Source organism: Dama dama, chromosome 13 (assembly GCF_033118175.1).
Source record: "Dama dama isolate Ldn47 chromosome 13, ASM3311817v1, whole genome shotgun sequence".
Lineage (NCBI taxonomy): Eukaryota > Metazoa > Chordata > Mammalia > Artiodactyla > Cervidae > Dama > Dama dama.
In genome coordinates this window covers 32,386,041-32,406,078 of record NC_083693.1, presented here as the reverse complement: position 1 = coordinate 32,406,078, position 20,038 = coordinate 32,386,041, and the positions used below count along the sequence as shown (strand labels likewise).

The 20,038-nt window shown below is 41.6% G+C and overlaps 1 protein-coding gene across 2 annotated transcripts in view; it reads left to right on the top strand.

Moving 5' to 3' along the window:
- Positions 1-20,038, top strand: part of EFL1 (elongation factor like GTPase 1) — a 111,583-nt gene that overhangs the window by 65,603 nt on the left and 25,942 nt on the right. For both annotated transcript variants that reach the window (XM_061158826.1, XM_061158825.1), the window contains exons 16-17: positions 16,286-16,417; positions 18,551-18,698. In XM_061158826.1, coding sequence (XP_061014809.1) covers positions 16,286-16,417; positions 18,551-18,698 — 280 coding nt within the window. The remainder of the gene's footprint in view (positions 1-16,285; positions 16,418-18,550; positions 18,699-20,038) is intronic.

The following is a 20,038-nucleotide window of genomic DNA, read 5'->3' as shown; positions in this document are numbered from 1 at the left end:
AATTACACCTCATCCACTCCCCCCTGCTGCACTGTGCTTCTACACCCTGTTGTAACCAGCTCTACGGGGATAGAGTGATCCATTGCCTCTTTGTCTCCACCAGTTCTTCCTCATCTCTCTTCTTCTTTACCAGATTCATCATTTTTACTTTTCCTTCACTGAAGGACAGGCAATCTGAATGAGATTTTAGGGATTTTGGAAAGGAGCAAAAATATCATGGCTATTTATTGGTGCTGGAAAAATGGCAGTTCATCTTCTGTGGAATCCACTGATGAAGTATGGCATAGAGGAAAAGCCCTGTCCTGGGAGTCAGGAAAACTGGACTCTTTTTGGAACTGCCAGAAACTGATGTGAGGTCAGTCTCTCCCCTCTGTACCCCTCAGATTCCCTGCCTCTGAAAGGGAGCAGCTCTAGGGAGTGCTGAGGTATGCGTGCTCAGACGCTCAGTCGTGTCTCACTCTTTGCGACCCCATGGACTGTATTCTGCCCGGTCCTCTGTCTGTTGGATTCTCCCAGCAAAATTACTGGAGTGGGTTGCCATTCCCTTCTCCAGGGGATCTTCCTGACCCAGGGATTGAACCTGCATCTCTACATTGGCAGGCAGGTTCTTTACCACTGTGCCACCTGGGAAGCCCAAGAACTTGCTGAAGTAGAAATTTGATGTTTCTGTCTTTTATTTAGGGACAGTGATGTTTTACAAGCAAGCTGTAAAAGCTGTGTGCAAATGTTAGATGCTTCTAGAGCAGATTTTACCCTCCATGAAGCAGTGACCTACTTGATACCCGGTACTCAATCTGGGAAGCTGGCCGCTTTCCCATCTTGCTGAGGGCTTTCCCCACAGCCTGGGGTTCAGTATGGTCACTGCCCCCTTCTCTTCTGCTCCTGAGCCAAATACCGAGAGTCATTCTCTTCCTGTAGAATAGTAACTCAGATAGTTGAAGTACCAAGGATCAGCTTCAGCATGGGCTGCTTCACCTTCCAGGATTCAGATGAGGGGCATACAAAGGTGTTAGTGGAAAGGGCCCTTGAAAATCACTGAGACCTCCTGGAAGGAAACTGCTCCTAAGGAACAAGAAACCAGATGTGACAGGACAGGCCAGTAGCTAAGGGAGGAATGGCATGACACCTATCACTGGATTTGCCTTGTGGTGCCACCCTGTTGCTCCTGTGACAGAGACCTTCGAAGGTAGGAGTAAGGCCCGGAAGAGTTGGCTCTAAGACATTGGGTCACTAGCATTGTCTACCCTCTAAAGGCGTATGGCATTCAAAGGAAGCATTGCTCCTGCATCGGAGACCCCTCAAGAGTTTCTGCACCATGAGAACACAAGTGCCTGAGTATCTGTGGCAGGTGTGGGCTCATGAGCCCGTGAGGACCAGCCCCTGGGATTCCCAGCGAAGATGATGGTCAGGAAGGTGAAGATCCTGTGTGAACTGGTGAGGACCAGGGCACCACTAGGGTTTGGTTATTGGTCATCCAGCTTCACCTAGTCGGCACAGTCTGGGAAGTCTTGAGTCAGTGGTTCCCATTAGTCTCTATTGTGAAAGGTGCTTTATAGATGCTGAGTTGGCATTTCTGCCTTTTGTCATGGCAGAATTCTTTAGTTTGCCACAGGTTGCGCTGGAGACAGAGCTCGTTCATAAATCAGAAGGACACCTGTGGCTGTTTGAAAAGACAGACCCAAGTGCCTTGGTAGAGTCAAGGAGGGCCGCCCAGCATACCCTGTTTGCCGGACTCCTATTTGAGGTCAGTTAGAAATGATCATCTTACCTCACAGTATTTCTGGGATATTTGCTGAAGAGACCAATATACACAAGGCCGCCATGGATCATATTATGGAAATAGTCAACTGGAAACAGCTTTCACATTACTTTGCTGACCTACTTTTCATAGCACTTACTGTGTTTTTCTTAGTGCCCAAGGAACATTTCTGATGATGGGAGCTGAGATTATTTTACTCTAATGGTCCTTAGTTTTCAGCAGTGGTAGCTGGTAAAAATGGAATGAGACACTTGGAAATTCTTGGATATTGTGTTGAATGTTTTTTATATATAAATAAGGCAGTCAGAGAATTATGTGGTGTTTTCTGGGAATTGGTTCCGCCCCCCCCCCCCCCCCGCCCCGCCCCCAGTGAAACTTGTACAGATGTGAGAGCTGAACCGTAAAGAAGACTGGGCTCTGAAGAATTGATGCTTTCAAAGTGTGGTGTTGGAGAAGGCTCTTAAAATTCCCTTGGACATTAAGGAGATCAAACCAGTCAATCCTAAAGGAAATCAACCCTGAATATCCACTGGAAGGACTGATGGTGACGCTGAAGCTCCAATACTCTGGCCACCTGATGCGAAGAGCTGAGTCATTGGGAAAGACCCTGATGCTGGGAAAGGTTGAGGACAGGAGGAGAAGGGGGCGACAGAGGATGAGATGGTTGGATGGCATCATCAACTCAACAGACGTGAGTTTGAGCAAACTCTGGGAGATAGTAGTGTCTGCAGTCTGGTGTGCCTGGTGTGCTGCAGTCCACGGGGTAGCAAAGAGTTGGACACAACTTAGAGTCTGACCAAGAACAAATGAAACAGACCAAAATCCAAAGAATAGTTTTCTAAACCATTTATCTTCCAGTGGATGTTTTAAAAGGACCAACCTCTGAGTGAAGAACCAGAGTATGAACAGCAAAGGGTAGCCAGTCTCCTCCTGGATGCACTTACTTGAATAAAGAAGTGATTTGCTCAAGGGCAGACATGTTCAGAAGAATCTATGAAAGGACATTGAAGTGAATGATACCTTTCATTAGTCCTAGGATGATGTGCAGAGAAAGGACACAATGAACAAGACAAACCGTCCGCTCGCTCTTCCTGCCAGTTCTTTTTGAAAGGCTCTAAAAAAGGTTTATCTTTATTAGCTGCAGCTAACGGCATCTCTGAAAGACTCAGAAGCACCTTATATACCCATGTAATTTGTGCCAATTACACCCTTAAGTAATAAAGCTTAAGTAGCTATCTTAAGTAGCTTTATTAATACATAATAGCCATATAGAAAAGAATGCAAATCTTAAACCACAGGTTAATAGGTTTTCATAAACTGTGCCAGCGTTGGTAGCATCCAGACCCGGAGATAGAACACTGCCTGAGTGCAGAAGCCACGTGCATTTCCAGTCACTGTCACCTGCACCCTCCACCCCAAAGAGTAGCAACTGTCCTGGCTTCTAACATAGGTGAATTTTACACGTTTTTAAGCTTTGTACAAGCTGAGTTATAAAGAATGCATTTGGGTTGGGCTTTTTGTCTTCATTCACTCTGAATGTGAGATTCATCCATGTCGTTGCACACGGTTGTAATTTGTTTGTTCTAGTAGCTGTATTGTGTGACTGCCACCATTTATCTGTTCTTGTGTTGGCGGACATTGTATTTTATTTTCGGTATTGGTCTGTCAGGAGTACTGTTGCTTTGAATATTCATGTGCTTGTTTTTTGCTGAACATTGTACACGTCTGTTGGAAGAGAATTTGCTGTGATAGGGCAGGTGTATGCTGAGGCTCGGTGAGTGTACAAATTTATGCTCCACCAGGAGGGCCTGCAAGTTTCAGTTGTTCCATCTCCCTGCCAACACTTGTTTTTGTTTGAGCCACTCCTATGTCTATGGAGTAGTAGTTGGTTTCCCTGATGACCAGGGATGTTAAACTCCTTTTTATTTATTAACTATTGATCTTGCTCATTTGTGAATTGTCATTAAGTCTTTACCTACGTTTATATTTTTTTAAGATTGTCTGCCTTTTTGTAGTGATTTGTAGGCATTCTTTATATCTTCTGAGTAAAATCCTGCTTTATTTATTTTCACTTATTTTTTTTTAACCGAGTCTGCACTAATCCAACTCTTTAGTATAGAGTCCTTTGTTCTTTATAGAGCGTTTTGATTTCTTTACAGTACCAGTAGGTTCATTCGTGTTGCTGTAAATGGCATTATTTTGGCTGAGTAATACTCCACTGTGTATATGTACCACGTCTTCTTTATGCATTTCTCTGTCAGTGGACATTTAGGTTGCTTCCATGTCTTGGTTGTTGTAAATAGTGCTGCAGTGAACATTGGAGTGCATGTGTTTTTTTCAAATTATGATTTTCTCTGGGTATATGCCCACGGCTAGGATTGTTGGGTCATATGGTAGTTCTATTTTTAGTTTTTTAAGGAACCTCCATACTGTACCAGTTTACATACTCACCAACAGTGTAGGAGGGTTCCCTTTTCCCCACACCCTCGCTAGCGTTTATTGTTTGTGGACTTTTTGATGATAGCCATTCTGACTGGTGTTAAGTGATACCTCATTGTACTTTTGATTTGCATTCTCTTAATAATTAGTGATGTTGAGGATCTTTTCATGTACTTTTTGGTCATCTGTATGTCTTCTTTGAAGAAATGTCTAGATCTCCTGGCCATTTTTTCATGGGGTTATTTGGGTTTTCTGATATTGAGCTGCACGAGTGTTTGTATGTGTTGGAGATTAATCCCTCATCGGTTGCTTCATTTGCACATTTTTTCTCCCATTCTGAGGGTTGTCTTTTTGTTATGTTCATGATTTCCTTTGCTATGCAAAAGCTTTTAAGTTTAATTAGATCCCTTTTTTTTATTTTTGTTTTTATTTTCACTACTCTAGGAGGTGGATTAAAAAAGATCTTGCTGCAATTTATGTCAAAGAGTGTTCTGCCTGTGTTTTCCTCTAAGAGTTTTATAGTGCCCAGCCTTACATTTAGGTCTTTAATCCAGCTCACGTTTTTGTGTATGCTGCTGGAGAAGGAAATGGCAACCCACTCCTGTATCCTTGCCTGGAGAATCCCATGGACAGAGCAGCCTGGCAGACTACAGTGCATGGGGTCGCAGAGTCAGACACAACTAAAGTGCCTTAGCACGTGGTGTTGGGGAGATTCTGACTTGGTTCTTCTGCATGTAGTTGTCCAGTTTTCCCAGCACCACTTACAGAAAAGACTGTCTTTTCTCCACTGTGTTTTCTTACCTCCTTTGTCATAGGTTAAGGACCACAGGTGCGTGGTTTGTCTCGGCTTTCTGTCTTGTTCCATTGATCTGTGTTACGTTTTTGTGCCAGTACCATCCTGGTTTTTTTATTAGGAGTTTTTATTGGACTGTGGTTGTATCACAGTGTTATTTGTTAGTACCATACTATTTTGATTACTGTAGCTTTGTTGTACTACTATTAACATTTTAAAAAAATTCAATCAAAAATTCTTACTTCATTGATCTTTGAAGTGATCAGGCCACAATAAGAGAACCACTTTGAAAGCTGCTTCTTACAGAGAAGTAATGGATTTCCTGGAAAAGGTATTGGCTTGGTTTAAAATAACCTGTATTCACTTAAAATTTCATTAACAGTCTAGCATTGTTATCTTTTCACCTTAGGAATTACATTTCTTCAGCAAGTTCTGACATCAAGTAAGTCATACCTGTGCCATGCCACAGTAACTGTGCCACGTCAAGACTTAGACATGTGGCAGTAGTCCCAAAAATCTCCAGCTCCAAGGTTCAGGGATTGGAATAAATTATCAGCAATAATGTGATAGAGTTTTAAAAATGTTTTAGGAGTGCTTATACTATTAAATGAGAGAAATCTGTGGGATCTTGGTTGGCTTTATCTCTGCCTCCTCTGTTCAGCAATAATGTGATAGAGTTTTAAAAATGTTTTAGGAGTGCTTATACTATTAAGTGAGAGAAATCTGTGGGATCTTGGTTGGCTTTATCTCTGCCTCCTCTGTGGTGTTCAGCACAGACATGATTATCAGTAGAAATTTGTTGACATAAATCTTAACAAGCCTAGGAATTGTGTGAAATGTTCCTTCACTAACTATTTTGAGCCCTATTCTCAAATTAATAATGACATCAGGGCTTCTCTGGTGGCTCAGCAGTAAAGAACCGTCCTGCCAGTGCGGGAGACGTGGGTTCGATCCCTGGGTTGGAAAGAGCCTCTGGAGAAGGAAATGGCAACCCACTCCAGTATTCTTGCCTGGAGAATCCCATGGACAGAGCAGCCTGGCGAGCTGCAGCCCATGGGATCGCAGAAGAGTCAGACACACCTGAACAACTAAACAACAACGTAGGGTTCAGTAGGCCCCACTATATTCCATAATTGACACTGAGGAAAATGTTTACCACTGAAAAGTGATCATTATAGATGGTAAAGGGCACAGAGGTGGCATCAGGTGACACAGGCTCACTTCTCATGCCAGGGCAGCCTGTGGATGGACCCAGAGATTAGGGGCTTCCCGTGGAACTGAGAGCAGGGCCTTGAGTCTGAGGCTGCCGTATGCCCCACTCTCAGGACCTTGATTAACCTCGAGAAACATTCCAGCTCCCTATCAGGTAGGAATCCAAGACTCCCTCCGCGCACACCAGGCTCCAGGGAAGTCTGTGGCTGGCAGTCTAGAGGTGAGAGCAGTTTCGGTTTCTAGGGCCTAAATTGGCTAATGCAAATGTAATGTGTTTACTACATAATCCCAGGGTCTATGGCTGTGTGATAATTCAAATAATGCAAGTATTCAAGGTGCTGAAGCCTCAGAAAGGTTGTTTTCTTACTGTTTAAAAAAATTTTTTTTGTTGTTTTACGATAAAGTAACCTCAGCTGGTAAAGAATCCACCTGCAATGCAGGAGACCTGCATTTAATCCCTGGGTTGGGAAGATCCCCTGGAGATGGGAAAAGCTACCCATTCCAGTATTCTGGCCTGGAGAATTCCAAGGACTGCATAGTCCATGGGGTTGCAAAGAGTCAGACTTGACTGAGCAACTTTCACTTTCAACCTTCAGTGAGTAAACGTTCCCGTCTCACTATACTCGATGACAGATCGAGTTAGATACCCGCTGTAGTCACTGTGCATGTGATGGCCGTGGATGTGTGTGATGCTCACGTACTGTGCTGACGACTCGGCGCCAGAAGTGGCTGTTGCTAAAACAGTGACTAGCTCATTTTCATGGTGAATAGAATAAAACTCCTGAAAATGCAACATGTGTTAATCGGTGCCAAAAGTACCTTGTTTTTTAAATGGAGTTAAATTTAAACTCAGATCATTATGAACAGGCTTGTCCAGCAGAATACTCAAAAGCCGTGCAGCTTAGGAGAATCCTTTGTGTGGGATGTTTGCACATGCTCCTAAGGCCCTCATCTTTGGCCCTGCCCACGAATGCCGGCAGTCCGCCCCAACCAGAAATGTTCCTGCCAGTTACCAAATCACCTAGGGTCGTACCACTGTTCGTGGTATGTTCCTGGTCCACTATTGAGCCTTCTGCTCACACTGATTTGGGAAAAAGCAGAAATCAAACCAGTGAGTTGCACATCCATCATATTTGGTGGAACATCACAAACTTGTTCTTTCACTTGATTCATATGATTGTAACAATTTTTGTTCCCATTTCCAGTTCACAAGACCTATGATTTCTGCATATACTTGCCAGCATGTGGGTTCTTCCGATTTATACCAGTTGTATTGGTGTCAAATAGTATCTCATGGTTTTCATTTACATTAACTTATTATTAATGAGATTAAGTTTTTTAGTATTTTTTTGAGTGTTTTGAGCTTCCTTTTCTTCTGGTCTCTTTTCTTAGAGCTGTTTATATTCTTTGCCTACATTCCTGTTGGTTGCCTTCCTTTTCGTTGATTTGTACTAGTTCTTTATATTTTATGCCTACTAATCCTTTGTCTTGTTTTGACATTGAAATCGTCTATTTTATAACTTTTTACTTTCTTTATGGTATTTTTGTTTTATAGATTTTATAATATAGTAAGACTTTGCAGTCTCATGATGTCATCCTGACTTGTGCTTTCAAGTCCACGTGAAATTTATTTTTCTAGATGGTATATGGTATAGATACAGTTGTATTATTTTTTCCATTTCATTTACTTTTTCACCTTCACACGCACATGTTTTTGGGCTCTTCATTCATTTCTGTTGATCTGTTATCAAATAGACCACCACTAGTACATTGTATATACAATCTTTTTTTTTAAGTTGTATTGATTTCTCAAGAACTGAGTTATGAACTGACACTTGCTATTTTTCTTTAATTTGTCCTACAGTTAACAGAAATGACTCACAGTTTGAAGTGGCCTCCATAGTTTCAGTGGTCATTCAGTTCTTAATTTTTTTCTCCTTAGGTCATTTCAGTTAGAATCTTTTGTATACTTGTGATGAAGTTGCCATTTCATCCAGAAGTGTCTCTGCCTCCTGTTTTTAATTGGAAATATTTTTAGTTTAAAGCTAGAAGAAATCCAGTTACAGTTTCCCAGTTGTATAAAGTCATCTCTCTTTTTTTAAAATCTTGAAACAAATTTCTGTTATTGTTTAAAATTGTACTAGGTGTTTTATTTTTCTTACATTCTAAACATCTTACGTTTCCTCCATCTTATTGAAATCTTTGAATTGGAATCACATCTTTGAAGGAGCATCACTTAAAACCATGTGTTACTATACAAAATATAAATTTAGGTCAGTGGGACAGGCTTCAAAGCTTATAAATGGGTATGATTATAAGCTTGTGCCTTGCAAGAAGTTGTTACAACCTTCAATACAGTTGACTGACTAATGGTATATATAAAAAATTAAATATGCTCTTCATACATACACCAGAAAACCTTAATTAATTAACAAAACTGCTACGAAGACAGCTGCTGATACTACCATGACCATTAGAACCACCACTGCCACCACCTCCCTTTATGAGTGCTGACTCTGCCAGGGACTCTTATTCTTTTAACTTACTTGAGGTTCACAGTAACCTACGCAAGTACCATGTGCCATGAGTGCACTTGGAAACTAAAACTAGGGAGGGATCAGGTCACTGGCATAAGGTGAGAGCTTTAATTAAATTCAAGTCCCTCTGATTCCAAATCAAACATAACAAGAATGCATGTTGCCTAAGGAAAAAAATTGATGGCAGTTGCAAGATCTCAGAGAAACGGGCATGAACGGGATGCCAGTGTCTCTTCATTCCTGCTTTCTGATCCTCACTGCAGCTGTAGGTAATGACTTTGGATTCTCACCTGGGCCTCCACTCTTGCCATTTCCCCCACTCAGCACTCAGAGTTATCTCAAATACCCCTGAGTGTCAGCTTCTCTGGGAAGTCTCTAACTTCTCAATTTCTCTCCCTACATAAACACACCTTGTTTGTTCCTGTTGTGACACTACATTACACTGTAATTGCTTGTTCATCTTCCTTTGTCCCCCTTCAGATTTTTCCCCCCTACCTTTTGGCTGCATGTGGCATGGGATCTTTGTTCCCTGACCAGGGATCATGCCCCCTGCAGTGGAAGCTCAGGGGCTTAACCACTGGGCCACCCGGGAAGTCCCCCAGGTTCACTTGTTCACTGAAGAAACTCTATGAAGTGCCCAGTCGTGCCCCTGCCCTGAAAACTCAGTTATTGGAAAAGTAACTGAATATTGAAGCAATTTCAGTTCTTTGACAGCACAACTTTGTAAGCTCTGGAGTTTAGACGCCCAATAGAAAAAGCTCAAAAAGATACTAAAAAGAAAAAATAGAAGCAAAATAAAAGGGGAAACTGTAGTCTGAAGGAAAAAATGTGATGAGTTAAAGTATTTATTACATAAAGAACTAGTAAAAATGGTAGGAAAAAATTATGAACTTCAAGAGTCGAGAAATGCTTTGACTAAGTAATCATCTGCTTAGTTTTCCAAGTTAGAAATCTGGATTTCATCCTCGTGTCTCCTTGTCCCTTCTTTCCAATTCCTAAGTAACCCCCAAGACTTGACAGCTTACCCTCGCTTCTCTAGCTCATCTGTGGTCTTCCACATCCACACCCTTCAGAGTAAAGTCTAAACTCAGGTTGACATCTACATCTCTTGACACACTGTTTCTGCTTTCCTTCAGCCTCCTGTTTCACCAGCCCCCGAACTATGTTCCGTGCACCAGGTATTCTGAAACCACTTTGGGTTCCCACCATACTCCAGCAGTTTGCATTAATATGTGCTGTGTTCCATCCCCATAGTCCTTCACGTCGATTTCTGTTCTAATAGAAAATATTGTTTTCAACTCTTTTAATTATGTTCATCATCCTTTCTCCCGGGTTAGCATCAGTAGATTCTTTATCATGATATCACATGCCAAGAGACAACCAGAAAACTGTTTTATATAGACTGCCCTTTCATTCACCTTGAGATACACCATTCGGCACTATTCCGGTACTCTGCGTTGCCTCCAGGTCCAAGGTGAAATTTCTTCCCCTGTTGACTCCTAGACCCTTCCAACTGTGTTAATTCCCTTGGTGACAGCCAGCTCTACCAAGTGATTCTGTTTCACAGGAATGGTGGTTGGGGGCATAAATGAAAGTGGTCCTGATGCACAAATTGAAACTCCACAGTGAACCCTAGTTATAGCTCCCTTAGCCTAGTTCAGGACCCTGACGCCAAGTTTCCACCTGTTCTCAAGTAGAGACGAATACAGCAAGCCTACACAGCGCTTTAAAAAAAAAAAAAAGGTTTTGATTCTTAAGGTGTTACATTTTCCATTTATTGTAGTCTCTTTGTTGAGAAAAAGGCCCCAGATCCTGATGAAACTTTCTTAAAACTGTTATTAGCTGGTTATGAGCTCCATCTGTCCCTAGGAGAAGAAAAAAAACTCCTGACGCAGTGATGTCATTTTGCGAGAGTTTTCCCTTGGGCCTCCTATAACACCAAGAAGCTAAAGGGCAGTTGATTTAAGAAACGTGTTTAGCATAATGGACAGACTTGATAATCCTCTGCAAACGTTAGCAGTACTGGTCTGTGCTGGAGATGCTAGGCAAGCAGGCTTGGAAAAGGCCCATTTCTTATTTATTATATCATACCTGCCTGCCTGCTGTCTCCATGACAAGGGTTATAAAGCGCATGGATCCCCTGATAGCCTTTGTAGTTGACTCACAGAGAGTAGAATCCGAGTTTGATGGGAAAGGTATAGAATAAAGACACAAATGAGAGGCAGAGGATGTGGGCTTCCTTGGTATTCAAAGACAGAAGGACCAGAATGGAGGTTTTCTAGGTTCTCAACAACTACTCTGTGAACCTGTACTTTAGAAAAAACATTTTTTTGTGTGTGATAGTTGTCTGAATCCTTGTGTGTCTTCTAAAGTAATGTTTATTACTGTCATAGGCCTGAGGCTCTATAGACATCCATGGTTGGATTTACTGTGAAGATTTAAAGGAATCCATTAACTTGGACTTATTAAACAGTTTAAGAGGAACAGGTTGGTGGTTCTGGGTGTAGTGATGTTAAAGTTGGCCTGAAATAAAACTTTGGAGATTAGGTGACCATATTCTGTCTAGAGCCCTTACATGTTTTACCACAAAGTTCTTTTTTTTTCAATTCCAATATTTTTATACCAGCAATGAAAGAGCACTTTACACATCTAAACTTTGCTAAAGATAGCAATGCCGTCCTCTGTCCAGACAGCTTGAACTCTTGTCCCCACGAAGCGGTGTTAGAACTCAGTAGTGACTTCACCATGTTCCTGCTGCCAGTGTGATCTCATTCTCAATTGATTCAACCTGTGCAGCAGGGGGTCGTTAAAGGAAAACAGTTGTCGACAAAAGGCCCATCCATCTCTCCAGTCCCACACAGTATTTTCAGTCTCACATCATAAAAGGTGTGCTCCTTTATGTTACTTGTTTATGGAATACTTAAAAAAGTTCGTATCTAAATATTAAAGGTTATTTCCATTTGCAGTTATTATAACATATTGACTCTACTCCCCCTATCGTGGAGTACATCCCTAAGCCTATTGTACACCCACTGATTTTGTGCCTTGTCCTCCCCCTCCTCTGTGTTGCCCTCGCCCCTCCCCACCGGTAGCCACTAGTTTGTTCTCCATACCTGGGAGTCTGCTTCTTTGTTTGTTGTACTTTTTAGAGTCCAAGAATAAGTGATATCATACAGTATTTGTCTTCTCTGTCTGACTTATTTCAGTTAGCATAATGCCCTCCAAGTGCTTCCATGTTGCTGCAAATGGCAATATTTTCATTCTTTTTTATGGATTGGTAGTAATCAATTATATACATATAGTCTTTATCCATTCATTTGTTGATGGGCACTCAGGTTGCTTCCATATCTTGGTGACTGTAAATAATACTTTTACTTTTCATTTGAAATATCTTTTTGCGTATCATCATAGGTGAATGATGACCAATAAGGGGTTAATATCCAACATATATAAACAGCTAGTATAACTCAACATTAAAAAAAAATCAATCTGACTAAGAAAATGGGCCAAAGAATTAGATAGATATTTTTCCAAAGGGGAAACAGATGGCCAACAGACCCTTGCAAAGATGCTCAGCATCACTAATCATCAGGGCAGCGCAAATCCAGAAGCATCATGAGACACTGCCTCACACCTGTCAGAATGGCCATCATCAAAAACAACACAGATAACAAATGTTGGTGAGGATGTGGAGAAAAGGGAACGCTGCTACACTGTTGGTGTGAATGTGAATTGGTACAGCCACTGGACAACAGTATAGTAGTTTCTCAAAAAAACTAAAAATGGAATAGCTTGTAACAGGAAACGGAGACTGCCTGGAAAAAAATTTTGATCTGACAGTGTTTGCAAAAATGCTGATTTTTGATTAAGAAGCATTTGAAGGGTATGGTATATACTCTGTTAAGGGCCAGTGTGTGCCCAGTGGGAGAACTCGGTGTTTACTCAGCTGTCACCCCAGTCTCTGAGCTAGAGTTTATGAGTGCATGCTCAGCCGTGTCCGATTCTTTACGACCCCGTGGACTGTAACCCGATTGGCTCCTCTGTCCACAGGATTTCCCAGGCAAGAATACTGGATTGGGTTACCACTTCCTCATCCAGGGGATCTTCCCAACCCAGGGATTGAACTGGTGTCTCTCGCATCTCCTGCATTGGCAGGCAGATTCTTTACCACTGAGCCACCTGGGAAGCCCAAGCTAGAGTTCACTCTCCCAAAATAGCTAATATTCCTTATTTATAGAGAAGAATTGGGACCAGCGAGGACTTGGATCCTTCATCTGCAGTCAGACAGAAGTTACTGGCATTTGTATGAAAACAAGCTAGAATTCTTGCTGTTTAGTAAATTCTGTTTGCTCAGCCTGTTTTTTCTTTCTTTTCTTTAAATCATATGCTTTTTTAGAAATATGCGTGGAAAAAACTTTGCATCCTCTTTAATCCTTGAAACAAATTCATGCAATGCTAATTTTACATATTTTTTTTTCTGGCCTATCACTTCTCCTATTCCAGAAATTCTGAAATAATTCCCTGAAGGGAACATGTCCTTCAGCCGTGATCCCAGTTGAAAAATGCTTGAGCAGGTGTACTGTATGTGAAGGAATCATTCCTCCTTAAACTGATACAGTTGTGATTTAAACAAGTGAAGTGAAAATCCCATGATTTAAATAGGAAAAAAAGGCACAGAATTATATGGAAATTTTGTTGTTGTTCATTCATTAAGTCGTGTTGGACTCTTTGTGACCCCATGAACTACAGCATGTCAGGCATCCTGGAGTTTGCTCAGATTCATGTCCATTGAGTCAGTGATGCTATATGGAGATTATAACAGTGTAAATTATGTGTGCCAATAGAGGAAGGACTAAAAAGGGAAATATATCAAGTGAATATAGTGACAATATTAGAATGGTATTACATGGGGATATGGTGGTTTGTTTTATTTATTTTTTTCAATTTTTATTTATTTATTTGGCTGCACTGGGTCTTGGTTATGGCATGTGCGATCTTTAGTTGTGTCATGCAAATTCTAAGTTGCAGCTTGTGGGATCTAGTTCCCTGACCAGGGATCGAACCCTGACTCCCTGCAATGAGAGCAAAGAGAGTTAGCCACTGGACCACCAGGGAAGTCCCTATTTTTTTTTTTTAATTGTATCTGATGGCATCATTCTTAAAACAGAAAGCTTGTTTTAAAATGTGTTTTGTATAAATATGAAGTTCCATCTTAATAATTATCTGATAGTGCAACAAGAAATTCTCAAAGTGATTGTTAAGTCATTTTATTGTGATTTACCCAAATAACTCCAATGACTGTCATTGGAGCATAATCTTTTCCTTAAAATCTTAATCTTGACTAGGAATACTGTAGTATTGACTTTCTGTTTTTCTGTTTTTAGGGGAGTCGCAATCATGTTCACAAATCTGGGCATATCTAAGTAGCAAGGACAGCAAAAATGTAAACCAGAAGTTTTTAAAGAGACAGTGTTCAGAATATAGTGACTATCTGCAGCCTGCTTCCCTGGTGACACAGAGGAGAGACCAGCATTTATTGTTTCTTTGAAACCATGTGCTATGTGAGCAGAAAGGAAGTGCCTGCTCAACAGAGGTCAGAGCAGGATGGATGAGGTTTGAGGGGGAGTATTTACTGTGAGATTGTCCTCACCCCCTGTATTCATGGCAGATGCTGTTATTTCTAGTAGACTTGATGGAAACTTGGGCAGACCCAGGTCTGCCATGCTACGTGGGGCACATTAACAGGAAGCCGTGGCCAGGCATAGATGTCTCTGTGTGCTGGGCCAAGATGCACAACAGTAAGAAGTGTAAACCTTGACCAAGGAAATGAACCGGCAGCACCTTGGAGACATCAGTCTGAAGAGGGTCCCCTGCACAGGAAAGTTCTTGCTGTCATGTCATGAGTTAAAGTCAAAGGACCTAATGAGGTTTAGTGTGAGACAGAAAGGGATTAAAAGGGCCTGACAGATGCCTCTGAAACCCAAAGGGTAGTTGGTAAAAGTGGAAGAAGCACGTTTTCTGTGGACCTTTGAGGAATGGAACTCCGAGCACTGTGTAGAGATGGGGTAGACATGTTCCAGCCCAGTGTGAAGAAGGTGTTCCTATAGCTGGAGTGACCCTGTAATGTAGTGGGGAGAGTGATGCCTGGAGACTTTCAGGAGGGGCAACTGGAGGGGGCTTTTCACCCTGTGTGATCAGACTCAGAGAGGCCTCTGCCACCTTCTGGGCTCATGTGTCAGAAAGCTCTGCTTCAGTTCCCTCCTCCAGGATGGGTGGTCCATGGTGTGGCACCCCAGCACCCTCTGCCTTTACATCCATTGTCAGCCAGCAGTGGAGTTGTTTCCTTTGCATACTTGTCTCTAAGCTGGAGATGGAGAAGCAGAATGCTGCTTGCATAGCCCTGCCCCTTTCACCTGTGTCACTTTATCCTAAAACACCTGTGTCACTTTATCCTCCCCTTCCATGCCCTCTTTAGTGTTTACCTTAAACCAAAAGCACAAAAATGGGCCTTCTGTGTGTTTCTTAAAGTGAAAGTTGTTCAGTCGTGTCTGACTCTTTGCTACCCCATAGACTATGCAGTCCATGGAATTCTCCAGGCCAGAATACTGGAGTGGGTAGACTTTCCCTTCTCCAGGGGAGCTTCCCAACCCAGGGATTGAACCCAGGTCTCCCACATTGCGGGTGGATTCTTTACCAGCTGAGCCACAAGGGAAGCCCAAGAATACTGGAGTGGGTAGCCTATCCCTTCTCCAGCTGATCTTCCCACATTGCAGGTGGACTCTCTACCAGCTGAGCTATCAGAGAAGCCCATCTGTTTCTTAATTTGTTCTAAAGTGTTGTCTGCTCTTACTCTGAATGTGAGGTTCAGTATGACCCCTTCAGTATGACTTTTGGAGGCATTCTTTCTGTTCCTATCTGTTCAAAGACAAATATGTATCCTCTAGAGCAGGAGTCCCCAGCCTTTTTGGCACCAGGGACCAATGTCATGGAAGACAGTTTTTTCACAGACTGGGGGTGTGGGGATGATTTCAGGATGATTCAAATACATTATGTTTATTTTGCACTTTATTTCTAGTCTGATGCCACCACCCGATCTGACAGGAGATACCAGAATGCAGCCCAGAGGGTGGAAACCCCTGCTCTAGAAGCTATGCAACTCCCAGCTGGGAGCCTGAAGTGGATCAGGGCAGGAGATGGATGGGATGGCGGGTAGCTGATACTCTCGTCTGAAAGTCTCTAAAATTCCCTTTACCCATGTGCAAGTCAATTTGGCAAAAAAGATTATTTCAATAGTGACTCATCTTCAAATTAATAATCAAATTAACATATTTAAAAATTTTAGAGTTCCAATTTACAAAGTAATCGATGTCTTTAGACATACATATCTGGACAGGATCACTGCTGTGGACAAAGTAGGTATGTTTTAGCCTGATTTCTTAAGTGTTTTTTCTCTGTGACATATATACTGGGTTGACATTATTTTTCTAACATAAATTCAGAATTTGTCGTCTTTTATTGACTCCATGGGTCTTTTCCTCCCTGCAGGAATTGGAGGCCTTCAGGACTTCGTGCTGAAGTCGGCCACACTGTGTACCTCACCATCCTGCCCCCCATTCATACCTCTCAACTTCGAAGCCACCCCTATTGTGAGGGTTGCTATTGAACCGAAACACCCAAGTAAGATGACCTTGTTTTTAAAAGCATGTGATGTTCATTACATTTTTTAAATGCATGCATTTAATGCTTGGTTTCTCCTGGTTTGTTTTAGTATAGACTGTGAATTTTCATGGAGGTATATAACAGGGGTAGCTTACCCAGCCATAAGGCCAATACAGACCACCGCCATTTCCAGGGGAATCTAACCTGTGTCTTAGGAACCTGGCATCTTTAGGCACCTTTGCCATCCAGGGAGACTTTATCTTTTCCTTATGGCAGAAACAGGGTCGTTTCTGCATCCCCCAGAACCCTGGCACAGGGTCATGTCTCAGCAAAGCTCACATGTGAACTTTATGTGACTGTTTTATGTGACTGGTTCTTTATGAGACTGGTTCTTTAGAATCTTATACAAGACTGCTTGATTCAGAATCACATCTGCTTCCCTCTGGGTGTGCTGGATTATCTGGACACTGGGCATTCCCTTTGTGTTTGGAAAGCACTCTGCCCCTTTCTGTCTGACTGTGTGATACCCACATACACCAGGCCCTATAGTATTAATAACTAAGACTTAGTCTTCGGTTCCTACTATGTGCCTGGCCAGTCCTCACTGACTCTTGTACTTTACTTCCTGTGATTGTCACTCACCCACTGTTCCCTGTGACTCCTCTGTTCCCAGCGTTCAGGGGTAGCCAGTGAAGCGTCTTCCAGACTGCTCTAGGGGAACCAGAGAGCAAACATGTGATTTGCTCACAAACACAGATTTCTTTTGGCGTGTGTAGTAGCCTCACTGCCCCTGCATCTGTATATCCCCTCTCTCCTCAGAGCTGGGCCTTCAGAAAGCTTGTCTCTGCCCCAGGTTCTGAGACACATCCTAGCCACTGAGGTTCCCTGAGACCCTTAACAGATATGTATGATGGTACAGGGAAACCCGAATGAACTTTTTGGCCAGCCCAATCACTTGTGATTGTGGTTTATAATTCTGTTAGTTACCTAGGACTGCCTAACATGTTACTCCAAAATTTGGTGACTTGAGAGAACAATAGCTACTCATTTATTATTTTTGGCGATTCTTCTGGTCAGGAGTTCTGGAAGGGTTCAGTTAGGGGGTCTTATGCAGTTGTAGTTGTGTGTAACCACAGGCCGCAGCCGTCTGAAGGTGTGCCTGGACTTGCAAGGTGGTTCAGTCACAGGGCCTCACAAGTCGGTGCTCACTGCGGACCTGGGTTCCTCCACAGGGACCTCTCCTCAGAGCTGCTTGGTGGTCCTGGAGTGCAGTGTGGTGACTGGCTTTCACCAGGAGTCCAGGATACTAAAGCAGAAGCCTTCTGTGATCTGCCTTAGGAGTCACATACCAGTTCTGCAATATTGTGTTGGTCCGACGGGCCAGCCCGGTTCCCTGTGGGAGAGGACTGCGCTGGAGTCTGGCTAGCAGAAGACAAGGGTGACTTGGGGCCATCTTGGAGTCTGCCTTCCACAATGAGGCCTCATTATTTTTTAAAACCTTACCATAACACTTTGTAAGATAGCTGCACAGATCTGTTTCTAGGCCTCATTTATTATAGCGCTTGATTTTAGTGACTGTTATTACTGAAAAATGCACCTCACAAAGTTACACACAGTCCAATGGAAGACATGCGTCACTGGCTTTACTAAGTCATGATATCAATTTTTACAGTCCCACGTACCAGTTACACAGATTTTGATGAAATGAAGATGGTGATTTTTTTTTTCTGACCTCGTTTTCTCATACTAATTAGAACACTGATTTTATAGTTTTGTAGGTACTGTGTGGAAAGAGTTCTGTTACATTTCTACATGTATATATGTTTCTAATATATTTTGGTGATTTACAAGTATAATAATGGTAATTTGTATCTGCTGAGAGTTTGAAGAAGTGGTATGGCTCAGCTTTGGGAGCCTTGATGATAAGTTTGTGACATGTGTCTCATGTTAGCTGTCTGTACAGATAAATTATTAGAGGATAGTTTTCTTCACATTGCTGTATTATTTGGAAAAACGGAGTAAACCATTATTGTAAAAGTTCATCGCATTATGCTTTTCCCTTCAGAATTTGTCATGAGTTTTCCCATGTATGCCGTCTTTGGATTATGTTAGTCCTTACCTTGTAATCAGTATTTCATTTTGTTAACCTAGGTGAAATGCCTCAACTCGTCAAAGGAATGAAACTGTTAAACCAAGCTGATCCTTGTGTCCAGATTTTAATTCAGGAAACAGGAGAGCACGTTTTAGTCACAGCAGGGGAAGTGCACCTTCAGCGCTGCCTGGATGACCTAAAAGAAAGGTTAGGTGACAACCGAGATGGAGCCCCCGATCAATGGGATATTTTAGTGTTTGCTAAACCCCTTGAACTTATACTATGGTTTGTTGTTGGAGAAAAACTAAGTGCCCTCAACTTAAACATGAATTGTTATTGTGTTATTGGATCATAGATTTAATTTTACTAACAGTATTCACTGCTCTACTTGCATGATTTTGCATTTTTAGTGTAAGTCATAAAATATTTTCATAAATACGTATTTTACTTTAAGCATATATATACACACAGCATGTCAGGGCAACAAAACAAAATCATATTTTGTGAACTTAGGCTGTAATTAGGATAGACTTTCTTCCTTATTGATGTCATCTCTGCAGTACAAACCTTCAGTAAATCTTCATATTTTTCTATCATAGTGATATGTAAGTGTCATAAAATAGGCATCCCAAATAACTTTTTGTGAGTTACATTTTTCCTCTTTATTCCAAAGGTAATATATGTTTATTATAGCAATTAGGAAAATACAGAAGAATAAAAAGAATCATTCAGTTGCCATGCAGAAATAATATGACCATTACATTTGGGTTGATAAATCCCTAGTCTGTTCTATGCATACTCAACTATCTACAGATATCTATATATACAGTTCTGATTATTTAGTTCAGATAAACTGCTAATTGCTAGCAATTGCTAACTCAAAAGGTGGCATATTATATTGCTGGCATATTTTTTAGGCTTATGATCCGTATTATCCTTCAAGTCTGTACCAATTTACACTGTAACTAGCAAAGTGTATTTGAAAGTGTTCCTTTTCCCAAACTTTTGGCAGCCCTGTATATCATAATTTTTTAAAATTTCATCAGTCTGGAAGACAAATGTTTGTTCATTGTTAATATACACTTTCTATGCTTAGTAATGATACTGAAACGTTTTTTAATGTATTTATTGATCATTTATTTTTCTTTGATGAATGGCCCTATAGTGGCCTTCCTTCCTTTTGTTTTTCAATTTTCTGGGACTTTAATAACCATAATCATTATAGTTAAATAATAATTATAAGTAATCAACATAATTACCTGCTAAATATTACATATCAGTCACTGTTAAAGTCTTCATGTCTCATTTAATTCTTAAAACAACCAAAATTGGTGGTGGTGGTGCTAGTTGTAGTAGTAGTAGGTGGTGTTGTAGTTCCCCTGTACTACTACTACTAATACAGTAGAATGAGAAGAGCTGCTTCTGTAGCTCCACCTACTTGGGGTTTATATTCTGTACCCCTCTCTCCCTCTCTCTCCCTCTCTCCCTCTCTCTCCCTCTCTCCCTCTCTCTCTCTCTCTCTCTCTCTCTCTCTCTGTGTGTGTGTG